Raw genomic sequence first — 16,392 nt, forward strand, 5'->3', positions numbered from 1 at the left:
GAAGGCGATGCACATGATAAAGGTATGCCTGCTCAGTTTCTCATTAGAATTTGTATTAGGGATAGTGTGAATTTTTATATCATTTTTCAAAGTTGGGGCACCTGACAATCACTGGGGAAAAAAACTGTCATGTGACATGCGTTACTATGAATCATTCATCCGCATTTTTCCTGGATGATGTGCGCAGTAAAACGGGGCGTTGTGGAGACTGACCACGTCCATTCGTGGATAAACTCTTTTTAAAGACGTAGGATACCGTAATGTAAGAAAAAGAAGACCTTAAAGAAAAACAGGAAACAGTTTGTTGATTGGAGCGTTCACGGCAATGGGCAACGACAGACGGCTTTGTGCAAAGGTTCGAAGACTTCCAAGATAAACAGGAATTTATTTATTTTGCCATCCAAAGATTTGAGGGGGGTGGGGGTGTACCGCTCATGCGTGGAACTTGTTGGGAGTTTCCCTTTTTAACGAGGAAATGTTAGTAGCTTCTCTTGCAAAAAGCAAACGGTACAAGTAACATTACTCCGTCCAAACGGGAGAGGACTTATTTGTTTTTTGGAGGGAAGGACATGGCCAAATTGTTCCGTGCTGCTATAATGGGTCCTCCGGGATCAGGGAAAGGTACCATATCGGAAAGGATTGCGCAAAGCTTCGGCCTTCAGTATTTATCCAGTGGTCACTTTTTACGAGAGAGCATAGCCGCTAATACAGGTAAGATCAACTTGGATCATGAATATTTTCATTCAAAAAGTGTGACGCAGGAACTGAAGCATATGTTTACCGCTACACGCATATAGATAACGATCCATATTTTATTTAACACAGTAGTGTAATTGAATGTTTTGAAAGTCTGCGAATATATTTTTGAATCAATAAACGTCTTGTGAAACGTCTTTTTTTCTTTTGGACATTACTCATCTATTCACTCTCGGAGTGAAAAGCAACTGAGCATGTAACTCTGAATGCATCCTTCAATAAGGACGGGCAAATAAGGACGGGCACTAATTAGATGGCTTGTGTCACGCACGCACTGACTATAAACCTGGAGGTGCTGTGGAAATTTTAGTTGATTATACTTCAAATAATAATAATTATTATAATATTCATACCCATTCATATGTTTATATAACTTTTCTGAATAGCGAAATCTTGTTTTATTTTGGTTGACCTCTCCACAGCAGGCTCCTACACTGACATTTCCACTTAGATTCTTACTTAAAAGCACTTTGAAGGCAGCTTGTTGTTGCCCATGTTACATAACAGATGTTTGACAGTCCAGTTGGCGATCGCAGGAGTTTGCCTTGTCAGTTTGAGCCAGCTCTGAACGAATACACATTTCAATTTCAGAGGAAGTACTCTTAACCCTATAAATGAACTCTATTGTCTGTCTGTTGTAAACCAGAGGCAGGAGTGCAAGTAAAGACATATGTGGAGAAAGGTATGCTAGTGCCTGATCATGTGATGACCAGGCTGATGATGCCCAGACTGGAACACATGAGTGGTCAAAGCTGGCTTTTAGATGGTAAGAAAATACTCAATTTGTTGTCGTGCACCAGTGTACATTATTTCCCTAATGCATTATCAAGCATCCTCTCTGCACTTTGTGTGCTGCTGTAATATATTTAATCTGCCTTTATTTGTCTTAAGAGAATATCTTTATTCATAATGAATGACAGAGATGGAAATTCAAGTGTTCCTTAACGGGGATTGGCCAACTTGTTTCCACCCCACTTTAGCCCAGAGCTCTTCTTTCGGAGAAAAGGCATGCATGCTAAACACAGTACTTTTACAACTGTACATAATGACTTGTGGTAACCAATACCATCTGGTCTGTAGGCTTACTCATCTACAGCAGTGCTAGGGAGGATTTAAATCAAGTCAACATATTATGTATATTGTATTGTCCATTTTTAAACAGGAATAGTGATATTTTTAATCAAGCACTAATATGTACACATCTGAGCTATGCTCAGTAAGGCATGAACAACATATTGTATTATTTCGGTGAAGCTGTCCTGAAAGCACAACAGGTCACTGTCTTTTTCCAAGTTAAATATTATCTAGTATATTTAAAATTGATGGAAACAACAGCTCGTTGAGTCACAAGTTTAAACCTGGAAGCAGGATTAGTAATCATTTAGTAAACATATCTGTTGTAGATTGGCCAGAGAAAAAAAGAAGTCACACAGTCAGGCCTACATGCTTACTGTATTTTTTTGAAGTGTATATACTGCACAGTATGCTTCATTCATGTTTAAAGCACCAACCAACAACAGGGCCCAACGCAGGAGCCAGCTGCCACCCGAAAAGGTCAAAGCCCGCCAAAAGCGAGTCCATGTCAACTGCCTGCCGCGAGCAATGATGGGCGAGGGCACCAGGAGAGGGGAGAGGAAGGCGGGGGGGGGGGGGGGGGACAACATTTTCTACATTTAACGTTACATTGTGCATTGTCACACTCATATACACGTGTATTGGCAATTTTTGTTTTCAATTAATTGTGAGGCAGACATGTCAACCACTAATATTTTGGCATGTTAATGCTTGCAGCACATTTTTATATGTGCATTTTGTTCTAGTTTCCTCTCACACCCCAAAAACTTCCTTAGGTTATTTAAAGACTAAATTGTCGTTACGTTTGAATGTGTGTGTTAATGGTTGTTTGTCTATATGTGCTCTGTGCTTGACTGGTGACCAGTCAGCTCAGAGTAATCTGGAATAGGCTCAAGTTACCCATGATGCGGTACAGAAAATAGATCGACGAATGTATTTATGCTTATAACACCTCTAATGTGCACCTAAGTGTACATTTACTGCACCGGTGCTGTATCCAGTCCAGTCCTGTCCAGTCGTATCTCATTCAAAGACAGAGAATTCTTGGGAGTAATTAGTCCACGTTCACATGCAGGTCTTGTGTGGACAGTAATCGTTACTGGTGGTTTTATGTACAGTGTTGGTTAAGTTCATTTTCTACACAAACTAGTTCATAGTTCATAATTGAAAATTTTGAACTAAGTTCACCATTCCAAAAATGAACTCGTTCATAGTTATCTGTTTCCCCCTAATGTTGCTGACAGGCTATTACCCTCAAAATACTAGCATTTAATTTCCTCATTGTTGCCAACCGTTCAGTCCACACTAGTAGCCAGCTGCAGCTTTCACCCTACAATAGTCTTTTTTAAAAAACCAGGGCTTGTGCGCTTGATGTGCAAACAGAAACACGCAACACAGTATGACGAATGATGGTGAAAGGATATCTATAACTTTGCATTCCTTGCAGCTCTGGGTGACTACAAAACAAAATAAATTCCATATTATGACAGTGTGATCACATAGTGTTGTAACTAAAGCATTCTGATACAAATAATAATTTTCCTAGTAATACATTTTTGCAATGATGTACCGCATTACAAAGCAACCAAAGAACACATTCACTCCCATTTTTGCAGTGTCCCTGAACGCGCCTCGCGCACCCATGCTGCTGCGACCTGCCTGCGCAATGTAAACATGAACGGCGGTTGTCAAATACGACGATGATCCCAGACATATGAAGGCTCGTATATAATGTGTCCAGACGGGTTTTGTCCTGTCCCTTGCAAAACCTGGTACTCTTGAATGAAAATTAACTGTCGTTTGAAAACCGTTCTTTGACGCCAGAATGAACTCGTTCTCATTAACGTTCATAAGGCAGAAATGAACGAATGGAGTTCCGTTCGCTACGCCTAAAATATCGTTCGGGTACAACACTGGTTATGTAAATAAACCTTGAGAGGTGAGGCACAACCCGGATTGATCAACAGCCAATACAAACGTAGACGAGCAGAGACAGGCAACCATTCCCATTCACTTCCGGTCATTTAGGGTTGTCATTTAAACTAACAAGTATGTTTTTGGAAGCTTGAATTCCCAGAGAAAACCCACGCAAGCACAGTGAGAACTTCTCCACACAGACAGAGCCGAGCTGATACACTTGGCCCTTATAGTGTCTGTTTAACATGTCCAACAGCCTGTTTGTTTGTGTCACAGTATCCCACTCATCTCTTTTCTCGTTTCACACCAGGTTTTCCACGGACACTTGCACAGGCCCAATCCCTGAACAATTTGTACCAGCTTGACTTGGTAATCAGTCTCAACATCCCTTATGAGACTCTTAAAGACAGACTGAGTGACCGCTGGATCCACCCAGGCAGTGGCCGAGTTTACAACATGGGCTTCAACCCACCCCGAGTGCAGGTCTGAAAAGCTAAATCTTGAAGTGATTTCTGACGTGACCAAATTATTGCTTTATAATTCAGTCTCGTGTTTTTAAAATGTGATTCTGCTTCATATCATTTGTTTTTACTGTACAACTCTTGACTGTGAACATGCTGTCTCATACGCAGACAGTTACACAAGCCAACAAGCACAAACAATTTAAAGGGATCATATTATGGAAAATACATTTTTCAATGTTTGTGTGCAAATATTTGGGACTCGAGAGTGCCTGCATGTGTTTGGTGATGTGTAAATGTGCCACAATAATGCTTTCATTGTCTTGGGCACAGGCTTGTTTTCCACACTCTTTGCTCTGCTTTAACTAGTAGAAGAAGCAATATTATACATATTATATATTATTTACAGTGGATATAAAAAGTCTACACACCAAATTGCATTTTTAAAAAAAAATCTGATTCTGGACTGCACTTATAGCACTTTAGCTACACTATCACAGTACCCAAAGCGCTTTACAAAGCCTCACATTCAACCATTCACACACGCGTCCGTCCATCCATCCATCTTCTGTGATGCTTTATCATCACTAGGGTCGCGGGCGTGCTGGAGCCTATCCCAGCTATATTCGGGGGAGAGGCTGAACTGGTCGCCAGCCAATCGCAGGGCACTTCACACACACATTCATACACCAATGGGCGACTGCTGCCATGCAAGGCGCTGCCAGGCCCACTGGGAGCAAAATTAGGGTTCAGTGTCTTGCCCAAGGACACGGGATTCGAACCCGTTACACTTCGGTCACTGGATGACCTGCTCTACCTACTGAGAGACAGCCGCCCAATAAAGTAATTTGTATGTACTGTATTGGGTTGTACAAGTTATAGGTCACGGGAGAAGTTTTGAAAGGGCTTCTCTTGGTCTCATATTTTTATATCACAACTGGCATTTAAACGGGGGGGGTGTAGTAATGCACTACATTTACTCCGTTACATTTACCTAATTATTTTGATAAATTGTACTTCTCTTGTAAACAAAGACAGTAAATATATTTTTTGGGCAGTATTTGCTTTCTTTTGTGTTATTTTATTAGGATTAAATTTATTATTGTTTCAGTTAGTGATATTTTTGGGCGATACCTGAATTTGCACATACCCCTTTGATATTGTTCTCCAGTTGATGTTCAGGCTTTGATTGAAAAAAATAAATCAGAACTTACTCACCAGGCAGTTACTTAGTACTTTTTTTTTTTTTTTTTAAAGTTACTTACACTTACTCAAGTAATTATTTGGAGGACTGCCTTGAGCACAATTTGTGGCTACTCTACTCACCTCTGACTGTACATTATGTGCATAATACGGTATGTTTCCTTGAAGTACATATTGTTCACTCCTACAGTAGATAAATGTGTATGATAAGCAGGGATTTTATTTAATGCAATAAAAAAATGCTTCTGTCAAGTAAACTTTATTCCATTCAATTGCCAGTGTGCTTTCCTTTGAAGTGAAAATACTTGCTTCCTTATTGAAGCACCAATGACATTTGGCTTAACATTTTCATCAAATTATAGCGGCAAAATGAGTCATAATTTTGTTGTGCAACATTGTCATGCAGCAAAAGACAGCAGATCATGTGACAGAAAAGGCACCTCAGTTTGTAACTTTTAACGTCCCGATGTCACGGGGAAGTCGAAAATGTTCTGGAGAGGATGAGACAACATGCGAGTGGATGTCACTGGCGTGGCCTCTAAATACCGCGGTCGAAATACCAGTAATATCTTATTGGTCGAAATACGATTTGGACTCTACCAACCAATCGCGGTAACATTTGTTGATGATGTCATCACATTTTCCTCCATGTAATATTAAATATGTATAATATTAGCAATTTTATATGTTTGCTTGCACAATAGAACACTGATGTTTTTTGAAACATTTCTATTGTTTTTTGTCAGAGATGTTTTTGAGTAGCATTTGTGCAATACAACACGTCCATTATTTTACACATGCTCAAATACAAATGAATGCATACATAGTACACATTTACATCACTAGACATACATAAGTACATTCACCTTAATGAGCACCTACATGATCACCTACTTGTGTAAAGATGTGTTGTACATAGGTATTTAAAAACATATACTGTACATGCCCACACATATACACACACCTTAAACCCACAAAATTACCACCACCATGTACATGAATACATATTTTATACCCTATGCATTCTGAGTGCTGAGTTATGATTTTGACTTTTAAGATCTGCAAAATAAATGTTCTCAAAAATACACTATATATGATTTTTTTTAAGGCGGACGACTGGTTAGAGCGTCTGCCTCACAGTTCTGAGGACTGGGGTTCAATCCCCGGCCCCGCCTGTGTGGAGTTTGCATGTTCTCCCCGTGCCTGCGTGGGTTTTCTCGGGCACCCCAAAAACATGCATGGTAGGTTAATTGACAACTCTAAATTGCCCGTACGTGTGAATGTGAGTGCGAATGGTTGTTTGTTTGTATGTGCCCTGCGATTGGTTGGCAACCAGTTCAGGGTGTACCCCGCCTCCTGCCCGATGATAGCTGGGATAGGCTCCAGGACGCCTCAGCGGCTCAGAAAATGGATTGCTGGATGGATGATTTTCAAAAAATATATTTTCTTTATCTTTGCTAAATGACCATACCTGATATTTTTTGTAATGTGTCACTCTGTAAATTAAAACGGTCACTACATTATTGTATGGTTAGCAATTTACCGCCAAGACATTGTATTGAATAAATCAAACCTGAAATTAAAAAGAAAAGCTGCCAATATTTTGTCACTCAAAACCATTCAAAGAAAGAAAATATAATAACACTTTAAAGAAAATATTAGTGTTGTTCTGAGTTTTTCTGGTTGCACGTGTTTGATTTAGCTGAGATGCAAATGTTCCTGCAAATGGGGACGGTATAGTTCAGGTGTTCGTCTCCCAACCAAAAGGTTGTAGGGTCGATCCTCGGCCATTGTGACCATGTCCGAGTGTTCTTGAGCAAGATACTGAATCCCCAGTTGCTGCTGATGCTGTGTCATCATTAGGTGAATGAGCAGCCAGTGTTAAAGCGCTTTGAGCACCTTGAAGATAAAAAAAAAAGTGCTGTACAAGTGAAGTCCCATCTACCATTTCTTGACAAAATCAAAATGTTCCTGACAAAATATCCAGAATGTTCCTGAGAGATGATGATAGGGGTTGGTATCTCTGTTGACAACAACACCCATCGATGGCCTTCTGCCACAACAGTCTCTGATTGGCTATTCTTCTCCTCCGTGCCCAGTTATCAAATAATAAGTAAAATTCAATTAGAGGCATTAGATGGCACCAGACAGGGATGAATTTTCCAAAAAGAATTTTAACAATATTCTACTATCAGATCATACAGACAGTTTTAACATATATGACAAAAAGTGTTTGTTTTTTAACTGCAAAAGCTCCCTTGCTTGTTCTTATACAAATGTGTGATTATTCTTGCTTCATTGTCCTTGCCCATTTGATCTGTTGAGGTTTGACTTCATTATCTCTCTGTTCACTGGGTGACGCGACAAAGAGAAAAGATGACATCACCGGGGAGCCCCTGATTCAGCACGATGATGACAAACCAGAAGCTTTGATGACTAGACTGAGACGTTACAAAGATGTGGCGAAGCCCGTCATTGACTTATACAAGTCAGTAAATACTTGTTTTTAATTTGAACAACACAAGTTAATGTACTGTATACTGTGCATCCCACATTGCTTTCATGTTCCAAAAATAACATTTGGACATAGAAGGAATAAGCAGGAATTTAATGTTTTATTTTTGCAATACAAGTCCAACACTCTGTTTCACTGTTTGGCTGTTATTTTTTTATGATCATTTGATTGTCTGGTAGGATGTAACTAAAGCTTAGTATGACCTTTTATGACAATGGCAAACTGCGCCTGCTACCCGTTCTCTAATCTCTACACAGGTCACAAGGAATCCTGCACTCATTTTCTGGTACAGAAACAGATCGGATTTGGCCTTACATCAACTCTCTCCTCAGCACCAAGATGCACACACAGCCAGTCGATGCCCATCAAAGCCAGGTGCCCTGACTTTGCTCGGAGAGAAGACCTCAAAAAATATCAAGAAGAACATAGAACATGTGGAGTGATCTTCTCCAACGCTGGTTTGTTTGTCTTTCAGGTTCATCACTAACAGTGGAGTTGAGAAATGGCAGGATGCAATCTTTTTTTCACCTAATTGTCATTTGAAGTTTTTGCAAATTTTGTTAGTTAAAATTGGAGGTGTGCATGTTTGCAATAATATAACAGCATGGTATTTAGTGACTAGCTAACCTGATCAATAGAAGCTATTCTATACAAACTCAGATTTTTACTTGCAACATGCACAGTCCCACTACACAGAATATAAATTGACGCTACATGCAAACAGAACAGTAGGAAAAAGAGAATGAAAGAAAAGGAGAAAGAAATAAGTCAACTGTAAAGGAAGAATTTCCTTTGCAGTATACACTGTCTGGCACTAGCTATGCAGTATGTTCATTAAGTCAGACTAATAAAATGGTTTGACAAAGACAAGAAAAGCGTTGCGTAGTGGTGAGGATAATCATTCGAAAGTTGAATTTGGAGGTGAACTAAGGTAATCCAGTATATACTAATATGGCATTGTAATACCTCAAGAATCTCAAATCATAACTGTTTTAAAATCCCTAAAGCACTTTCCCTGACATACAGTACAGTAATAATCTCTGAAAAGTAGAAGAAAATGGTTACGATATATAGAGAGCTCACAAATACCCTGGAAGGACAGTACAAACAGGGACCTAATATATGCATATATTTAAATACAGTGGAACATTTAAGACCGAATCAAATGTTCATCGGAATATGGGTCAACCGATTAGTTAAAATTTCAAATCAATTTGTCCCATTAGAAATTCAATTTAAATAATATATTCCAGGGCCAGACTGTTAATGTGGCTATTATATAGCAGTTAGCAGTCATACAAAAATAAATTGTTTAGCATCCAAGGAAGTGGGGAGGGAGGCTTGCTAAATGGAGTCCAACTTATTAATAATGTGTTTTTTTTTTACATTCTCAACTGTCATACACGTGAAAATGATTTTGCCACTCTTAAGGTAAAAGTTTGAAAGAATACCATATGTTATATACTGACCATGAACATGTGGACGGGGTGTTGAACATGCAAAGGGAGAATTACTGTGTGACAGGAAGCTGAGTTGCTTCACATTTACCCAACACAGCTGATTTATGCAGCATGTATTCTTTTATAATTTTAATGATGTTTCTTTAGCCATATTACATGGTACAGCAGCATAGACAAAGATACATGTGCCACTTTTGCTGCACCACTGCTACATCGCAATAAATTCCCTTTCCTGTTCTATCGTCACTGTCACACACACACAGACACACATTTCCTCTTTGCACCAAGTCAAACATGCAAAAACACTTGTGGAGGGAGTTAAGCCTTTAAACGCTCACTAAAATGAAGAGTGCGATATGCTTGGCACTCATCTAACGTTGGTCAAAATGATGGCTCGATCTGAGTTATTGTGCAACTTGATGCATTTTTTTTTTCCCCTGTAAAAATGTTGGTGGGTTTTCGAATTGTGTGACCTTCAGGGTGTTAGAATTTGGAGTTTCCACTGTGAAGCAAAAGGTCTGTGTCTGTCCTCTCTCTCTTGAATTGAAACTTAACATTATTGGGGTCATTTTTAGATTTGCCGTACAGTATATGCTGTGCAATGCAAACTAGGCAGCTGCTTCGTAATTGCGCCGGAGAACCAGTTACTGAGTTAATTGTTACTATTCTGCGCTATTATTTTAATGTTGAAAGGTGTATTCGTCTGTTGAAACGAATAACATATACATGCTTCCATATTATGTTTGTGCTGCAAATCAATTCCAAAAACGCCTCAGTGTAACTACAGTGCCCCTTGTTGCTTAGATGAAAACCTAAACGATAGAGTCCCTTGATTGCTGTTTCACATGATGTGTAATAACCATCACGCTGCTGTTCACGTTCAGGTAATCACAGTTGCTCAGTGTTCCCCTGCCAGTTTCAAATATCTTTGTTCCACACCTGTGGACACACTCATAATGATATCTTGAATGAAAATAGCGGATCTCCTTCCTCAAACCAGATGTCTGTCACAGTATCCAAGACTGGCCTGTGAGAGCCAGAAGAAGAAAATAAATAGTAGTAGAAGAAGAAATACAAGAAGATAAGCTTACTGTTTACAAACTATTCTCCTTGTTGTTTCCATGGTGATAAATAGCTTCAGTATACAAACAACACAACTGGTCGATCCTCTGTTTGTGTCTGGCAACAGCATGCACTTCCGGTCGTGAAACGAAACGGTAGCCAATTGGGTACCGTTTCGTTTCATATCACAATCACAGTCTGTGGCTCGGCCAAACTCGGCGATGACCACACGTAAGGATTTGGAATTGTAAATATCGAACGGGTTTAGCACTGAGTGTTTTCAGAGCAGATGGAGGAGGAAGATCACTCTAGACATACTGTAGAACAGTCACTCAGGATAATCACTGTCACAGACATCTGACATCCGGGCCTTTACTGATTTGATTTGTGGGAGGGATTTTTGCCCAGTTGTCAATATCTGTGTGCCATGCTTTAGGTGACAATGTACATAGGTACTTCTTGTTAACATTCTGAAGATAGTTCCTTGTAGTTACTTCCAGTATGAGACATCCATTTTTGTTTTACACTTTTTTTTATTATTTTTTTTTTTTTACAGAAACTGTTAACAATGGGAAAATATGCAAAATGTCAAAAGACTTGTTGGGAGTGTAAGTTTCATATGGCCACGCCTGAGCTGCATCTATGTAGTCTTTATGTGGTTTGACAGCTTTGTTTGGACAAGAAGCTGATTGGGTCAGGTGGTCATGATCACACCCCATTGCTTTTGTGTAAGACATTTCTTTTCACGACACCATTTGAATACAAATTCTGCTCTATCTTGTTACAAATACAATAAAATCACTTTTCTTGTGAATACATTCTGTGTCTTAATTTGATTGTTTATCCCTTATAGTTTAGCAACATACAGTATTTTATGAGGCCCATTCAAATAAGCCCTTTCTTTAGATGGTGTGACATTTTATATGCACAAAAATCCCATTGAAATCTTATCCATCCATCCATCCATTTTCTTTCGCTTATCCGAGGTCAGGTCGCGGGGGCAACTGCTTAAGCAGGGAAGCCCAGACTTCCCTCTCCCCAGCCACTTTGTCCAGCTCTTCCGGGGGCTATCATGAGGTGTTCCCAGGCCAGCCGAGAGACGTAGTCTCTTCAGCCTGTCCTGGGTCGTCCCCTCCTTCTGGTGGGACGTGCCCGGAACACCTCACCAGGGAGGCGTCCGGGAGGCATCCTCACTAGATGCCCAAGGCGCCTCATCTGGCTCCTCTCGATGCGGAGAAGCAGCTGGTCGACTTTGAGCTCCTCCCGGATGACGGAGCTTCTCAGCCTTCAGCCGCCACGCAGCTCTCTACGCACCTGCCCCCCTGGACCCCTCCCACAGGTGGTCAGCCCATGGGAAGGGGGACCCACGTTGCCTCTTCGGGCTTTGCCCGGCCGGGCTCCATGGGTGCAGGCCTGGCCACCAGGCACTCGGCCTCGAGCCCCACCTCCAGGCCTGGCTCCAAGCGGGGGCCCCGGTAACCCGTGTCCCGGCAAGGGACGTCATTTGAGCCGTGCTTTGTCTGATCCCACACCTAGAACCTGTTTGCCACGGGGGACCCTACGAGGGGTGTAAAGCCCAAGACAACTTCGCGCCTAGGATCATTGGGACACACACGATAAGGTGACGAAATCTTATCCTAGCTTAAAAATCCTTATCCTTATGGATCCTTCACCCAGCTGACTTCAGATGAGAGATGGTAGCACACCCTGGACTGGTTGCCAGACAATCACAGACAAACAATGCATCAATGCATTGAAAATGAGAGCACCCCATTTGTAAAGTAAGCTTTTTGCTCAACAAAACAACCATTTTCAGATTTTGATGATGAATATACATTTGTGGTTGAATTCTTGTGAACTAGATGATTTTTTTTTAAGTAAAATTTTGACTTTCATTGACGTGTACTGGGGGTCCTCAGTTGATGGATCCAACCTACAATGTTTTGTTATTATGAACGGTGTGAAATGAACTAGTTAGTACCCCTACCAGTGTGCAAGCCAACCACAGTAGTAAAGGTAGATTATCAGGAATTGCTCTTTTTTTGTTACAGCTTTTCATTCGATTATTTTATATTCATGGGCTTGTTTCATACATAGAATTATTTACTGAATTATTTATACTATTAATAATATAGTATTCATTAGAATTATTATGACTTAACTACCGCATTAGCATAGGTTAGCGATGAATTTGTCCGATCTATGACATGTCCGTAAAAAATCGGGTTACGTCAGTGTCGTAGGAAGGGAACCGTTGCAAGCCAAGGATCCCCTGTACTTATTTATTCAAACCAACGTTAAATGGGTAGTTCGGAAAATGTAATTTTTGAATGTGCATGTTGACAAATCTCAATTGCACCCAATGGCTCACATTTGTAGGCATATACAGAAGTATATTATGTGCAGTATACTGTATGTTGCAGGGGTCACAAATCTTTTTTAACTGAGAGCTATTTCATGGGTACTGATTAATGCAAAGGGCGATCAACACCAGCTTAATACACATTTCTAAAAAACGCATTTTCTCAAATGACCTTGTATTATTATTATTATTATTATTATTATGTGAAGACACTGCTCATGCTAATGATTTCTCCCACGAATAATCAACAATGATTTGAAAAGGTAGGGGAAAAAAATACCAATATGCAACACTTTGTTTCTATAGATCTCTGCAAGTGTTTCTATTTTCAAATGATCACTTCTACAACATTCCTAGGAAATACCAATGTCCCATCACTGGTGAGATGTTTTTAGAAGAGGCCCACTCATGTGGCCCTTGGGTGCACCATGTTGCTAACCCTTGGTATGCCATCGAAAATATTGATTTTGAAAGGAAATTCAAGGTTTTCTATGCAGTGTGTTAGGGTATGAGCAATTATGTCAAGCACTGTGAGTGTCCAAACAGGTTTCTCTTATGCCCTCCCTGTGCTGCTTACACTTCTAGGGGTCCTATATGCATGGTAAGGAGGATAGCTATGATTTGTGTTGATGTATACTATTTACCATTGTAGAGTCTGCATTTCAGGGCAGCGCAGTAGTTTAGTGGTAAGCGTTTCTGCCTTACAGATCTGACATATCTAGGGTTTGAATGTTGGCTCTGGCCTTCCTGCGTGGTGTTTGCAAGTTCTCCCCCCCCCCCCCCCCGTGCTTCTGGGTTTCTGCGGGTATTCCGACTTCCTGCCAAAAATATGGTGTTGGGTTCATTAAAGACTCCAAAATGATCCACAGGTTTGAATGTGAGTGTGAATGATTGCTTGATTAAATGTTGACTGGCGACCGGTGCCCAAAGTCATCTGGGATAGGTGATGACAAGTGCCATAGAAAATGGACGAATGGAGTCAGCAACTAATTTCTTTGGCTTTTCCCATGGAGTTATTTCCTGTCTTTAAAATGACAGCAGATGTGTGGTTACATTTTCTGACTTTCTAAGTGCCTTGTGAAATTATTCGTACCGACTCATTTATTTGAAGCAGTGGTATTTTTGACACACAGTCATTTTGGCATGATTTGCTACTTATTGGATGGAGATGATCAATCGAGACACAGGCTGACGTCAGAAATCCAGTCCAGGTTTTACCAGGTTGCTCTCGACACGGCAACGCAGACGGGATGCACTGAGCGGCGCAGTTTTGCGGAGTCATGGTGTTAGGACAGTTGAACCGTGCCACATCTTCTCTAGATTTACCACAAGCTTGGATGCTGTGGGGGTCGACAATACCAGGATGCGATTACATCGTGTTGCCGTAGCCCGTTGTTGCCTCCCGGTGCAAAACCCACCTCTTGTCTAGCTTCTAGGACAATAAACGCTTTGACCTTTGACTTGCAGCGGATGACAATACAAAGGTGGCCGACTGACAAGAGTTTGACAGAGACAGAGAGGAGCTTTGACGCGCATCTTTGCGGCTCGAGAGGAGCTGTGCTCCCTGAGGAGAATGCCAGGATCCTGCCTGGAAGGTAAAGCAAAGTCATATCGCATGTATTTTATTCCTGCATTTCGTATCAGCCGTGGATGCGGGGTATTCTTAAAGGAAGCCATTCTGTAAGCCGACAGAGATCAAATATCCGGATGTTATTGTTATTACGTAACACGCAGGGCAACAAATACGTCAGTCGGCCCGCGGGGAGTACCTTGACTGTATCCTCTTTTATTTTTCATTTTTCATTTGCGATCTTTTTATTGTGCAGCGCGAGTGCAGCAGTCGTTTGCTGTAAGCCCTCTGTGTTGGGGTTGTCGTGCAAATGATCCGGTCGTGCCGCCATTGCCTCACCTGCTTCACGATCGGCTCCAGTTTAGCGTGTAGCTCATCACCTCTACTTTGAAAACATGCAGTGGTTTTATGGAAACAAGTCGTAATCCCGACTTCAAAATGCATAGCAGTACAGTACGTTCGAGGGAACAGTGTCTTTATCGGCGCGCGGTGACGTCACCGGTTACGTCACGTGAGGGGCTTAGCAACGCTACTAGTTTCATGCTCCGGTTTAGAGCTTACTGAACTATCCTACAGATGGCTGTCCTCCGAAACATTACACAGTGGACGACGTGTTACTTGTTAGGAAAAACTGTGCCCTTGTTGACAACTGTGTGCTACTCGTACCACTAGTCATGTTATAACATTTTACTAGTAACATCTATTGCTTCACTAGTAGTAGGCTAGTAGTGCACAGATGTGAACTAGTGTTCAGTTTTGCCTCACTAGTAACATGTAGTTGTTGCACACATAGTATGTCAAAGTTGTCCTTCTAGTGTGCAGAAATGTCTTCAGTAGCTGAATAAATGTTACTAGTAAGACACAAGATTTCACTAATACATGGACCTTCAACTGGATATTAAGGATCTCAACTAAATGCTCAAACAGCTTTCCATATCTTAGGCTATTGGCATGTCCACATAATGTACATTACTAATGTGAGTAGTAAGCTACACTTATTAACCACTTTATTAGGTGCGTCGCACAATTTGATGGATCAAAAACATTACAAAGATAACAATGTGCACTTAGGAATTACTATAACAAAGTGTTATTGCGGTTGTAGTTTGCAGTTCAGTAAAATGCCACTGCAATATACTGAGAGATGTCGTAATAATTGGACCAGAGGTGGGAGTAAATCACATAGGACATCGCTAACAAACTCAAGGCCCGGGGGCCAAATGTGGCCCGCCGCATCATTTTATGTGACCCTCGAAAGCAAATCATGCTCGTCAACTTCTGTGATTTTTGCTAAAATCTGGACCCAAATTCTAAATTGTCATAATAATAAATAATAATGTTGAGATATTGCATTTTTCTGTTACCAAACCCTTCTTCGAGAGTAACTTAAACAATACTTGAACAAACTATAATCCTTGTCTTCTGATTTCAAAACTAGTTATCCCTCAATTTGTTGTGTAATGGTAATAATGTGTTTTTGTGATTAAGCATTTATATGGTTTCACTGTTCTCACGGCCCTCTGCGGGAAATCATAACTATAATGCGGCCCGAGACAAAAAAAGACTTTGACACCCCTGACATACGGTATGTGCAAGTAGTCATATGGAAGTCTCAAGTTACTGTGGAAAAAGTCACATTGGGTCCCCACTAAATTTCACATCGAATCAATTCCTTACTTGGGTTAAACAAGTCATAAATAAAGTCACACAATCTTGCTCAGTTACATATATTTACATAGTGTTAGACATTCCTGTAAATTCTACAGTTATTTTCCACATACCTTACAGTAAAATAATTGAAAGTGATTTTACAGTAATTAACTACAGTTTCCACTGCATTATGGGATTTTAGTTATCACACACAGAGTTACGGTATTTTGTTTGCCGCAGTATTGTGACGCCATGTGCTCCCAGCATGCAAATGTTGAACTGTTGCCGTAATAAAGACATTAATCCTTAATGTACATGGACGATAAGGATTAATGTAACATTGATCATGTGTGTTTATGTAA

At 40.6% G+C, this 16,392-nt stretch overlaps 3 protein-coding genes across 5 annotated transcripts in view; 2 read left to right on the forward strand and 1 right to left on the reverse strand.

Moving 5' to 3' along the window:
- Nucleotides 1–14,740, reverse strand: part of LOC133481413 (fizzy-related protein homolog) — a 30,293-nt gene extending 15,553 nt beyond the window's left edge. The window contains exon 1 of the mRNA XM_061780745.1: nt 14,720–14,740. The gene's annotated coding sequence lies outside the window, so the exon portion shown is untranslated. The remainder of the gene's footprint in view (nt 1–14,719) is intronic.
- Nucleotides 184–8,925, forward strand: ak4 (adenylate kinase 4). Of its 2 annotated transcripts, none has more exons than XM_061780746.1 (6): nt 184–711; nt 1,403–1,522; nt 4,058–4,230; nt 7,781–7,899; nt 8,184–8,301; nt 8,402–8,925. In XM_061780746.1, the coding sequence occupies exons 1-6, from the start codon at nt 570–572 to the stop codon at nt 8,411–8,413; spliced, it is 684 nt and encodes a 227-aa protein (XP_061636730.1). In that variant the 5' UTR covers nt 184–569; the 3' UTR covers nt 8,414–8,925. The 2 variants fall into 2 exon arrangements, with proteins under 2 accessions (XP_061636730.1, XP_061636731.1); XM_061780747.1 differs by having other exon boundaries at nt 184–355.
- The window catches only part of dnajc6 (DnaJ (Hsp40) homolog, subfamily C, member 6), a 39,292-nt gene continuing 36,910 nt past the window's right edge, over nt 14,011–16,392 (forward strand). For both annotated transcript variants that reach the window (XM_061780740.1, XM_061780739.1), the window contains exon 1: nt 14,011–14,405. The gene's annotated coding sequence lies outside the window, so the exon portion shown is untranslated. The remainder of the gene's footprint in view (nt 14,406–16,392) is intronic.

The sequence above is a fragment of the Phyllopteryx taeniolatus genome, chromosome 7 (assembly GCF_024500385.1).
Source record: "Phyllopteryx taeniolatus isolate TA_2022b chromosome 7, UOR_Ptae_1.2, whole genome shotgun sequence".
NCBI classification, from domain to species: domain Eukaryota; kingdom Metazoa; phylum Chordata; class Actinopteri; order Syngnathiformes; family Syngnathidae; genus Phyllopteryx; species Phyllopteryx taeniolatus.

Excerpts from the sequence above, each read along its gene's own strand:
- ak4 (XM_061780746.1), top strand. The coding sequence starts at position 570 with ATGGCCAAATTGTTCCGTGCTGCTATAATGGGTCCTCCGGGATCAGGG. Across the intron at positions 1,523-4,057 it reads TCAAAGCTGGCTTTTAGATG|GTTTTCCACGGACACTTGCA; the intron begins GTAAGAAAATAC and ends GTTTCACACCAG. Across the intron at positions 7,900-8,183 it reads CCCGTCATTGACTTATACAA|GTCACAAGGAATCCTGCACT; the intron begins GTCAGTAAATAC and ends ATCTCTACACAG.